Source organism: Rhinopithecus roxellana, chromosome 11 (assembly GCF_007565055.1).
Source record: "Rhinopithecus roxellana isolate Shanxi Qingling chromosome 11, ASM756505v1, whole genome shotgun sequence".
Classification (NCBI taxonomy): Eukaryota; Metazoa; Chordata; class Mammalia; order Primates; family Cercopithecidae; genus Rhinopithecus; species Rhinopithecus roxellana.
Window position 1 is genome coordinate 91,647,289 of NC_044559.1, and position 13,141 is coordinate 91,660,429.

Here is a 13,141-nt window from a genome sequence, read left to right on the forward strand (position 1 = left end):
TTAATGCATATACAGTTTTAGTTCCTCAAGATGAAAAGAGTTCTGGAGATTGGTTACATAATAACGTGAATATACTCAATGCTAATTAAAAAGTGGTTAAGTCTGTAAATTTTACATTGTGCATATTTTACCACAATTTAAAATAGAAAACAAACAAAAAAAAATCCCTCCCACTGGTATCTAGCCATCTCCTAGTTCCCACATGACCCACTCACTGTAAGTAACTTTTACTTATCCAGAATTTCCTTATGCACTTACAAGTAAATATAAGCAAATCAAATAACCATAAACATTGTTCTGTATTTTGCTGTTTTCACTTAACAATGTATCTTGGAACTCTTTCGCAGAAATCTTCACGACTTAAGAGCAACATTTTAACACGAACTTTAATAGATGAAGGAAAGCATTAATATAACAGAACTTACCAGTATCTGGTAGACATTGCCCATTATAAGGGTACCAATTTCCTTTTACAGTAAAGGGACTTTTCCTGTTGCTTGTTGAACCGGTTCCCAGCTGCCCATTACCACCAAGCCCAAAAGAGTAAATTCGTCCTGATGAAGGAACAAAAGCAGAAGTGTGCTGCCTAGAGTAAAATGATAGAAAACCTCAGACTTAATTTCACTTTCCAACAATTTACAATGACAAAAGCAGAGAAAATATTAAGAGGTATTTTTTTTCCAAAAAATAAATTAATAAAACCAATTGTAGTTCCAAAGCTTCTGTATAAATATTCATTAACAGCCTTAATCTACAGAATGAATTCTGCATCACACAGGCTGCATGAGCATGGTCCAGAAAATTTCCACTAATGTTTAAATTTTAAATGGCCCAGGTCTATACTGAAATCCCTTCAGCACCAGAGTAGCATCTAACTATGTTGTTCAAGGAAGTCCCCCCACTACTCCCCTTGCCAAGTTCTAGTCCAGAGCTGTGGTCTATGAAAGTCCTCCATTTGGGCATCACCAAGAAGTTTTAGGCTAAGAAATGGGAAGTAATCTAGTACCAATCAGAAGATTGTTATATACACTTATGCATGACAGAAACAATGTTTCCTTTCTTCTGAGGAACATGATCTCTATATGTATGCACCAAAACTCCTCCGGAGGTACAATAGTGAAAGAAAACCTAAGAAATCACAGAACTGAAGCTAAGGATGGCCCACCAATCCACTCAGTAAACCTATCCAACTCCTCAGAAAAAGCCTCCTTATGCAAGCATGGAAGTATTTCATTGTGTACCCTATCCATGAGATCGTTTTATTGAGAGGACATGGCATCTCCAGGTCTCACCCTTGTTTCTATCAGGTCTTAGATCTCATCTCTTGCCCTAAACCTCTTTGCCATTTGTGGCATACTGTTTATAAAAGTGGCTGAAATTATCCCTCTCCCCATACCCATATCTTATACAATATGACTGTTGCAGTGGTTTATTCTTATGATGGTAGAGCAGACTTCCAAGTCCTAATCTACAGCTTGCTTTGGCATAGGCTCAGAACTGAGACACTGTCGTTTCTGCTGGCCAAAGCAAGCTATAGATTAGGACTTGGATTTAAGACATGGAGAAAGAGATTTCCAGTGTTGCTGGGAACAACTGCTGGCAAAAACAAAGAAATTGGAAAACCAAAGCTGTTAGTTTAAATTGACTTTGGAGCTACCCTGAAAGAATTTGCCAATCTGGGTAATGTATTAATTAGCTCATGTCACTAAACAGATCAACTCCAAAACCTAGTGGCCTTATACACTCTTTCCCTAACTATCTTTAGGAATTCTGCTCTACCATCATAAGAAAAACCACGGTTAGCAGCTAAAGGATGATCTACAATCTGGAACAGAGACAAACTGCCCCAGCTAAGGCCATCCTAGACTCCCAGCTCCTAGCCAGATCATCAATTGATCATCTAAGCCAGCTAAGATGACAGCAGCCCAGCTAAGCCCAGACAAAATTACTAAAACAAAGAACTATTCGCTAAATAATTATTGTTTTTACCAGGGGGAGTTCTCTTTACATCCTGGCAAACTCACATGTTATTTTAAAGGGGTTTTGATTCAAAAGAGTTTTCAAGTTAGCTAGGCTGCCGGATTACTACTCTCCCTCAGGAAGCAGCCATCTTCAAAGGAATGTATTAATAGTTTGAAAATTACTGCAATACTAGTCCCACCTACTCAGGAGGCTGAGGCAGGATGATTGCTTGAACCTGGGAGGCAGAGGTGGCAGTGAGCCAAGATTGTGCCATTGCACTCCAGCCTGGGCAACAGAGCAAGACTCAGTCTCAAAAATATATGCACATATATATGTGTGTGATTATAGTATAAAGCGGGGCACAGAGCCACTGAATGAACAGAACTACCTTAAGCTCTAGATTTGATGTAAGAGGCTGAAAGCACTTTATACTACTAGAATGTAAACCTTTTTCTTTTGGATCATCTACTGACGCGCTGACATTTTGGTAATCCTGACTGCTTCGTTCAGGAGGTTTTTGACAATTATTGAATAAGGAAATAATACATATTTCTTTCTTTAAAATTTTATTATTTATTTTTGAGACGGAGTCTCACTCTGTTGCCAGGCTGGAGTACAGTGGCATGATCTCGGTTCACTGCAACCTCCGCCTCCTGGGTTCAAGTTAGTCTCCTGCCTCAACCTCCCGACTAGCTGGGACTGCAGGCACGTGTCACCATGCCCAGCTAATTTTTGTATTTTTAGTAGAAACAGGGTTTCACCATGTTGGTCAGGATGGTCTCAATCTCTTGACCTTGTGATCTGCCCACCTTGGCCTCCCAAAGTGCTGGGATTACAGGCTTGTGCCACTCACTGTGCCCGGCCCAATAATACATATTTCTTATAGTACTGACTACTTGGAAGTTAAACTGATCAAAATACCAGATATCTACTTACATTTCCTGTTTAGGTTAAGTCCTTAGATCTCACTCAATAGTCGAAAATTTACCCCAGATCCAACAATTACATGAATAAAATTGCTGAAAAGAACTGGTTTACAGAGCTAAGAATAACTATTCAAATCATGTACATTTTGGCTATTAAGAATTACAAAACTGGATAACATTAAATCATTTGTGATATTTCACAAAGGACTAACAAATATGTCACCTAAAAAAATGATTTAGGCCGGGCGCGGTGGCTCAAGCCTGTAATCCCAGCACTTTGGGAGGCCGAGACGGGCGGATCAGGAGGTCAGGAAATCGAGACTATCCTGGCTAACACGGTGAAACCCCGTCTCTACTAAAAAAATACAAAAAACTAGCCGGGCGAGGTGGCGGGCACCTGTAGGCCCAGCTACTCCGGAGGCTGAGGCAGGAGAATCACTTGAACCTGAATGGCGGAGCTTGCAGTGAGCCAAGATCGCGCCACTGCACTACGGCCTGGGCGACAGAGTGAGACTCCGTCTCAAAAAAAAAAAAAAATGATTTAAATTCACTACCCTGTAGTATTAAGCACGCATATTCCCATTATAGCCTGATGGTGGTTGGGCTGTATATTATATTTCCCACACCTTAACTTTAGGTTTGGCCATATAGTTTGCTTTTGGTCAACGAGATTTCAGTGAATGTGATGCAAGCAGAAGGCCTGAAATGTAATGCACAGTTGAGTTTGTCTTCTTGTGTATTTGTCTCCATCAGAAGAATACCCAGAGGCAGCCCACTGCTCCTCTGGTATAGTCCCAAGAATGAGATATGTAACAAAGCCACCCGAGCTGAAACACAGCCTGAATCAAGTCACCCTAGTGAAGAGGCAGCCTGAAACAGAACTGCCCCAGTCAATCTCTAGCCTAAATAAAAGCTGCTCCAGATAGCCCAAGGCCCGAGGATGAACCACTTTACTGAACCACAAAGTAAGAAATAAACATTTACTATTATATGTCACTGACATATTGTTTGTGTACAACAGACCAATAGACATTATAAATTTTATGTAAATAAGTTTATTTATTTATTTTTTGAGACAGCACTTTTGCTCTGTTGCCCAGGCTGGAGTGCAGTGACACGATCTCAGCTCACTGCAACCTCCGTCCTCCTGGGATCAAGTGATTCTCCTGTCTCATCAGCCTCCCCAGTAGCTAGGATTATAGGTACGTGCCACCACACCCAGCTAATTTTTCTATTTTTAGTAGAGATGGGGTTTTTTCGCCATGTTGGCCAGGATGGTCATGAACCCCTAACCTCAGGTGATCCGCCAGCCTCAGGCCTCCCAAAGTGCTGGGATTACAGGTGTGAGCCATCACGCCTGGCCTATGTCTATAAGTTTAAACTCAGGCAAAATGAAAAAAATTCTTAGAAAAAAATTAACGTTCACATAACTGACTCAAGAAATAATAAAAGCTATCTCATAGCCACTAAATAGATTGAAGAATGTTTTTTAAATTCCAAAAAATAAAATGCTAGGCACGAATGGCTTTAATGACAAGTTCTACCAACATTTCAAGCTGTTCTGTTTCCAAGAATTAGAAAACAAAAGTACTTTCCTCAATGTTATTTTATCAGACTAGAAAACCTTCATAATAAAATCTGGTGAAAAGAATAATAAGAAAAAAATTATAGATCAAGTTCACTGATAAACAGAAATATAAATAATAGTAAACAGAATATTCACAAATCAAGCCCAGCACTAACTAAAAAGGATAATACTTGACCAAACTGAAGTTATTCCAGAAAAACAAAGCTGTTAACTAGAAAAAAAAATCCATTAATATGACACATTAACAGATTAAAGAAAAAAAATCATAAATCATTTCGATACAGAAAAAACAACATTAAAAACATCCATTCACAATAAAAAAAAAAAAAACTAGGAATAAAAGGGAAATTACTCAGTCTGATACAGGTTATCTACAAAAATCTTAATAGCAAACATTATAGTTAACTGTGAAATATTGAAAGTTTTCCCGCAGAAAGGAAACATGTTTACAGTAAACATTATAATGGTGTCCTAACCAGCATATTAATACAATTATATAAACACATTAAGTATAAATAACAGAAATAACAAAACAGAACTGAATTGACTCACAGATGATAGGACTATGTACATGAGTAACTTATTAAGAGTTTAGCAAGGTGGCTGTATTTAAAATCAATATGTAAATATCAACTATTTCTACGTGCCAGTGATTCCTCAGAAAGTGGAAATAACAATATAATACCATTAAAGACGAACCTAGGAACCTACGAAAAGATATACAAGACCTCTATGATGAAAATTTTAAAACACTTTATTATAAGACATTAAAGAAGTTTGGAAGTTGATTATTAGAAAAGTTAATATTATAAAGATAACAACTTTTCCCCAAATTAACCTAGAGATTCAATGCATTACCAATCAAAATCCCACAAGGCTTTTTTTTTTCTTTGAGAGAACTTGACAGACCTATGCGAAAATTTATATGAAAGTAATAAAGGTCATCATCAGCCAAAGCATTCTTTATTTATTTTCTTTTTGAGACGGAGTTTTGTTCTTGTTGCCCAGGCTGGAGCGCAATGGTGTGATCTTGGCTCACTGCAACCTCCGCCTCCCAGGTTCCAGCGATTCTCCTGCCTCAGTCTCCCGAGTAGCTGGGATTACAGGCATGTGCCACGACGCCCGGCTAATTTTGTATTTTTAGTAGAGACAGTGTTTCACCATGTTGGTCAGGCTGGTCTCGAACTCCCGACCTCAGGTGATCCACCCGCCTCAGCCTCCCAAAGTGCTGGAATTACAGGCGTGAGCCACCGCACCCAATCCACCCAAAGCATTCTTAAAGAACAGAAGAATAACAAGGAGTCACTTTACCCCAAATAGAAGAAGTTATTATGGTGTCTATATAGTGTTTAAGTGGCACAGGGGCAGGCATATAGATTGAAAAATTAGAGATCATAGAAAGAGATCCATGTACATATACCAACTTATGGCAACAGTGACACCATACAGTAGGAGGGTGAAGGATTTTCAAAAATGGAGCTAGAAAAGGGGATTCTTGGAAAATCGTGGAATAAGAAGCACCAAGAATCTGTTTCCCATCTGTACAACAATTACACCGGCAAAATCTGTCTGACAGAACCATTTTGCAACTCTGGAGTCTATGCACAGGTTTGTTATTTCCAAGAGAAGAGGTGGATGGCAAACTCTGGTTAATTTCAATTTCAGATCATAGCATGGTAGCAGTTACCCATTCCTTACTCCTGTGTAAGGGAGCCATGAACAGGTTCCAGGAGCAGCTTGTACGCAACTTGTAGAAGCCAGGGTGGGCAAAAAGGACTTTGTCCCTTTTAGGAACTGGTGCCCTGATCACTGATTGGTGCTTCTGATCGTCAAGGTGCAGAAAGACAGGCAATCATTGTTGTACACTCTCCCATTCTGGCTAAAGAGACTTCCAAGGAATTCAAAGGGCTGATGCCTTTCCCTTTCTTTCTTCCACTCTCCTTCCACCCCCACCTTTCATTTTTTTCTTTATTTCTTTGGGGAACCAGGCATTTAAGGTCTAGAACATTAAAAAGCAACCACATTTATGGGTGAATTTAGAAAGTCACTGTGCATCAGCAGGAAAAGGTACAGCCTAAGAAAAGATCTGCAAAGACCTCATTTTTATACCTCAGGGTGACTCCTGACACAGAGACAGCCTATAATAATCAAAAACCAAAAATCAGCAAACTCTGGAGAAGGGGGAGAATCTGATTTCCAGTTACCACATTACTAGAGTTAAATATCCAGCTTTCAAAAAACATCACAAGGAGAAAAGATGTTTCTCCTGTTACTACGTAGTAAGTAGTAGGCAAGGGTGGCCCATTCAAAGAAAATATAAACCAACAATAGAAACTACCCCTGAGAAAGGTCAAATGGCAGACCTAAAAGACAAAGACTAAATCAAACATCCTAAAGATGCTCAAATAACTATAGAGTAAGATGTGTAAAAAGAAAAAAAAAAAAAAAAACTATGAACAAAATGGAAATACCAATCAAAAAGAAAAACTAAAAAAAAAATTCTGGAGTTGGAAAGTACAATACCTGAAATAAAAAATACACTAAAGAGATCTGAAGGCAGATTTCAGCAAGCAGAAGAAAAATCAGCAAATATAAAGATAGGACAGTTGAAATTATTGAGTCTGTGGAACAGAAAGAGATCTTAAAAAAAATGTAGAGAGCCTAGGGGAACTACAGGATACCATTAAAGAGGAAAAAAGAATCACCAAAGAATACTTACAGTGTGATTACATGCATTTGAAGCTAATAGTTGATAAAACTAAACTATTATATAGATATGCATACAAGGTAGAAAAACATTAAGCAAGCTGATCAAAATTAAATTAAGTGGTCAAAAAGGTACATTTTGTTACTTGGGAGTATGCTCAATTTAGTTCCCCCAAAGATGAAGTTCAACTCAAAGACTCCTCTATTTATTCCCAAGACCTAAGAATCAATAGATGAAGCTCAATGTCAAAGACTCTTCTGTTTACTCCCAAGAACTCAGAATAAGGAGAATTAGGAGATAATTGGTTTAATTATACCAATCAAACTTTTATCACATTAATTCTATCTTAATTAACTGGTCGATCTCCTCACCCTTTAAGGAAAAAAGGTAAGCCTGGGCAACATAATGAGACCTTGTTGCTTCTAAAAATTAAAAAAATAAAATTAGCTGGGCATGGTAGTGCATTCCTGTAGTCCCAGTTACTCAAAAGGCTGAGGCAAGAGGATTACTTGAGCATAGGAGGTTGAGGCTGCAATAAGCCACAATTGTGGCACTGCACTCCAGCCTGGGTGACATAGCAAGACTCTATCACCCAAAAAAGAAAAGAAAAGAAAAAAAGGTGGAAAACAGAAAGAAAGAAAGAAGCCTTTTGAGTGCGATATCAAATACAATAAATATAATATTACATATACCTTATTAACATCTTGCCTCAGCTAAATCTGTTCAAGTAAAGATAAATAAAATAACAGTAAAAAAGATGTTTCTCCTGTTACTATGACTCCTCAGTGGCAAAATAGGTATTTGGAAGGAGAAGGTGTTTCCTCAGATTATTAGGATCCCTGAAATAATTCAATAAGCAATCCCTAAACAACTGCAGTTTAGAGACCAGAATGCTCTTTTATAAAACACCTTACCGTCCACAAGCAATCTGAGTGACAATGCTTCCCATAAGTTCAAAAACCTTCCTTGGGTTTATTTCATGACTGGTAGAATTATGGCCCAACTGACCATACCCTCCAGCTCCAAAAGTAAACACTCCACCTTCCTAAAAAAAAGACAAAATCCCTTATCATTAGAAGGCATAATAAAGAAAATAACTGATCTCCAGAAAAGTAAGTCCAACTCTTTAATATAAACTCAGGTTTTTCTCTTCTAAGAACTGTCTTCATAATTTAACAGATAGATGGCTCTTTCAAAGTAAAATGTCATACAACTATGAGAATTCCAGGTAATGATGTTTTCACCGTTATAAAATATTTAAAGTAGACACTGAAGAGATACAAATAAGTATTTATTTGCATTGCCTTTCATTATCATTATACTGTCTTGCTGGATTCCAAGTACATATACAAAACTTCACAAAACCTAAAAATGGTATCTTCACTTTTCAAGGTAGTTACTGCCTTACATAGATGTGCTGCAAAAAGAGTACATGTAACCAGAGTGCATAAATATACCAATTTTTATTTACTTATTTATTTTTTCAGACAGGGTCTTGCTCTATCACCCAGGCTTGAGTGCAGTGGCATAATCACAACTCACTGCAGCCTCAACCTCCTGGAGTCAGGTGATCCTCCCACCTCAGCCTCCTAAGTAGCTGGGAGTACAGGCATGCACCAGCAAGTCTGGCTATTTTTTTTACTTTTTTGTAGAGATGGGGTTTTCCTGTGTCGCCCAGGCTGTTCTTGAACTCCTGGGCTCAAGCAATCCTCTTGCCTTGGCCTCCCGAAGTGCTGGGATTACAGGCATGAGCCACCGTGCGTGGCCTTATAGCAATTTTTAGCATACAGTTACTATAATATACAGATGTCATTTAAAAAAAACTCCTCATAGAAACATTTAACTAAAGCAGATGGATCACCTGAGGTCAAGAGTTTGAGACTAGCCTGGCCAACATGGCAAAACCCGGTCTCTACTAAAAATACAAAAATTAGGGCCAGGCGTGGTGGCTCACACCTGTAATCCCAGTATTTTGGGAGGCCAAGGCAGGCAGATCACGAGGTCAGGAGATCGAGACCATTCTGGCTAACAAGGTGAAACCCCGTCACTGCTAAAAATACAAAAAGTTAGCCAGGCATGGTGGCACGGACCTGGAGTCCCAGCTACTTGGGAGGCTGAGGCAGGAGAATCGCTTGTACCCAGGGAGGCAGAGTTTGCAGTGAGCCGAGATTGCGCCACTGCACTCCAGCCTGGGCGACAGAGAAAGACTCCATCTCAAAAAAAAAAAAATTTGTTAGGCGTGGTGGTGGGCGCCTGTAGTTCCATCTACTTTGGACGCTGAGGCAGAAGAATCGCTTGAACCCAGGAGGCGCAGGTTGCCATGGGCCGAGATCATGCCACTCAACTGCAACCTGGGCGACAAACCGAGACTCTGTCACAAAACAAACAAACAAACAAAAAAACATATAACATATAACTAAATTAGAAGTTCTGTATTGGAAAAAAATCTGTGATAACACAATCACAATTAGTATTCTTCAGTTCAACTGCTTTTCCTCATAGTTGTAGCTATATAGGCAACTTTATATCCTGCTTTCATCATTTAATAGCGTTATTACATACCGTTATATGAGAACATTCATTTTTCTTTTTTTATCATAGAAAATTTCAAGCAAATACACAAAGGTAAAGAGAAAATATAGTAAATCACCATATAACCATCATTCAGTTTCAATAACTGGCAAAAGGTTGGTTATTTTGTTTCACTGGTGTCTCCCTTTCCCTTTTGGGGGTATTTTCAAACAAAACAAAAAACACTTGAGTGCTTTAAAGCAAACTGTGGTCATCATATCATTTCACCCACAAATGTGTATGTATCTTCAACAGCATATATCTCTAAGAGATAAAAGTATATAACCATAATACTATTATCACATTCACAAAATCAATAGCCATGTTTAAATCTTCCTGATTATTTTACTGCATCATGTCACAAAGCGTTATGTCTGCTTTGTTAGTGAAGTTAAAAATAAGTAAGTCGGGTGGGGCACGGTGGCTAACGCCTATAATCCCAGCACTTTGGGAGGCTGAGGCAGGCGGATCATTTGAGGTCAGGAGATTGAGACCAGCCTGGCCAACATGCCGAGACCTCGTCTCTACTAAAAATACAAAAATTAGCTGGGCATAGTGGTGTGCGCCTGTAATCCCAGTTACTCGGGAGGCTGAAGCAGAAGAATCACTTGAACCTAGGAGACGGAGGCCTGCAGTAAGCCAAGATCACACCACTGCACTTCAGCCTTGGCAACACAGTGAGACACCATCTCAATAAAAAAAAAATATATATATATATATAAAATAAAAATAAGTCAAAGTGTGTCAGCCTGATACATCCCCATTAGGCTTAATGGTCTTTGCCTAGATTCATTATTTCATCAGGGAGTCTAAAATGGTGATTTTTCTAGTTTTATTATTTTTCCTACAGTTATGAACTGAAATTCTTCTATAAATAATTTGACTCATTAACTATTAAATTACCTAAAATACAAATTGCAAATGAAAGGCAGAATACTTGATTCTTTCCCATTATTGACCAGTTAAAAAAAAAACATGAGTGTTGTCCTAGCAACTTCCAAAGGTAAGCAATAAGTTTTGCTTATATCGATTTGCGGGAAGAGAAGATCATTACAAACTCATGGATTTTTTATAGATCTGATGTTTTCCATTTTTTGCAGTCATTATTTCTTCTCCATATCCAGTGAAAGCTCCTTCAAGTTGTTCTTCTGACAGGACTGCAGTAATCTTTGCTTTTTTATAACACAAAATGCCCAAAAGTATTCTTATACGTATTTGTTGCCCCAGACATGGGATCGGACTCTTCTCTAAGAAGCCCTGGTTCCTTTTAGTGGAGAATCTATAACAATCAAGGGATTATCATTGTGTCCAGATTATACATGGTTCATTACTTCTAGGACCTTTCAGTGGTTATGGCAAAACAAAAACAAAAACAAAACAAAAAGCATATTCTTGGAGAAAAATAAACAAAGAGTTCATACTAACAATTGCAATTCAAAGTAAAGATCACAAGGTTTTAACTTAATTCCTATAGTTTTACACCTATCTCTTTTCTCTTAAGTTGAAAATCATAGTTTACAATACAGTAAAATAACTACTTCTTTGCTTTCTTCCTATGTATATGTAACATATTAGAAAAAAGATAATAGCAAATTTACTTCTAACAGTAAGACTACAGAATGCACACTTGTAATCCCAGCATTTTGGGAGGTTGAGGTGGGAGGCTCACTTGAAACCAGGAGTACCAGACCAGCCTCGGCAACAAAGCGAGACACAATCTCTACAAAAAATTTAAAAAAAAAAAAAAAAAAAAAAAAAAAAAAAACCAGCCAGGCACAGTGGCGCATGCCTGCAGTTCTAGCTACTCAGGAGACTGAGGTGGAAGGACTGCTTGAGCCCAAGAATTTGGTCATAGCTTCAGTGCACTATGGCTGTGCCACTGCACTCAACTTGAGCAACAGAGTGAGACCCCCATCTCAGGGGAACAAAAAGTTACAGAATGCAGTTTAAGGGCCAGGCACAGTGGCTCACGCCTGTAATCCTAGCATTTTGGGAGGCCAAGGCGGGTGGATTTCTTGAGGTCAGGAGTTCGAGACCAATCTGGCCAACATGGTGAAACCCCATCTCTACTAAAAATACAGAAAATTAGCAGGGGAGTGGTGACGCACGCCTGTAGTCCCAGGTACTCAGGAGGTTGAGGCAGGAGAATCACTTGTACCCAAGAGGTGGAGGTTACAGTGTGCCAAGATCGCACCATTGTACTCCAGATTGGGTGACAGAGTGAGGCTCTGTCTCAAAAAAAAAAGAAGAAAAAAAAAAAAAAGGAAAAGAATGCAGTTTAAGATTTCTTTGTGGATTCAGTTTATCCTTAGCGTATTTCCCCCTAGTGATGTACAGCAAAATGCTGTATTTTAAAATCACCTAAAATAATTCTTTCTTGTGTAGTTGTGTCACCAACTTGTTAGTTTTCCATTTTTAAGGACTAATATGTATATAATTTACATATAATTTTTACATATATATACAAAACTTTGCTTTTTTTTTTTTTGAGACGGTTGCCTAGGCTGGAGTACAGTGGCACTGTCTCAGCTCACTGCAACCTCCACTTCCCAGGTTCAAGTGATTCTCCTGCCTCAGCCTCCTGAGCACCTGGGATTACAGGTATCTGCCACCACGCTAGCCTAATTTTTTGTATTTTCAGTAGAGACAGGGTTTCACCACGTTGGCCAGGATGGTTTTGAACTCCTGACCTCGTGATCCACCTGTCTGAGCCTCCCAAAGCACTGGGATTACAGGTGTAAGCCACTGCACTGAGCCATAATTTTGCTTTTTAATTACATGTAACAGTTTCTAGATTCCAAAGTAAAAAATCATAAGGCAAGGCACATTTGTTCTGGCTATTAATTTTAAATTATTGTATTTTTAAAAACATACATGGCCAGGCGCAGTGGCTCACACCTGTAATCCCAGCACTCTGGGAGGCAGAGGCAGGTGGATCACTTGAGGTCAGGAGTTCAAGACCAGCCTAGCAAACATGGTGAAACCACATCTCTACAAAAAAATACAAAAAATAGCCAGGTGTGATGGCACATGCCTATAATCCCAGCTACTTGGGAGGCTGAAGCATGAGAATCGCTTGAACCCGGAGGTTGCAGTGAGCCAAGATCACACCACTGTATCCCAGCCTGGGAGACAGAGTTTTTGTTCAAAAACAAAAACAAAAACAAACAAACATACATGGCATATGATGTATGCTCATATTTCGGTCCCTTTCTTACAAAAAGACAGCTGTTCCATACACCTTGCTCTTTTCACTTAGCAATATATCATAGAAATCATTCCACAGCATAAGTATCTCATTCTGTTTTACACTTCACTGTACTTCATTACAGGGATGTACCACAATTTAACTCATGGATATTTGGATTTCTCCTAGTCTTTTGCTAT

The 13,141-nt window shown here is 38.8% G+C and overlaps 1 protein-coding gene across 3 annotated transcripts in view; it reads right to left on the minus strand.

Moving 5' to 3' along the window:
- The window catches only part of HERC4 (HECT and RLD domain containing E3 ubiquitin protein ligase 4), a 153,022-nt gene that overhangs the window by 94,996 nt on the left and 44,885 nt on the right, over positions 1 to 13,141 (minus strand). For all 3 annotated transcript variants that reach the window (XM_010375398.2, XM_010375392.2, XM_030940447.1), the window contains 2 exons: positions 8,098 to 8,228; positions 426 to 586 (listed from right to left, as the gene is read on the minus strand). In XM_010375398.2, the coding sequence (XP_010373700.1) occupies positions 426 to 586; positions 8,098 to 8,228 (292 nt within the window). The remainder of the gene's footprint in view (positions 1 to 425; positions 587 to 8,097; positions 8,229 to 13,141) is intronic.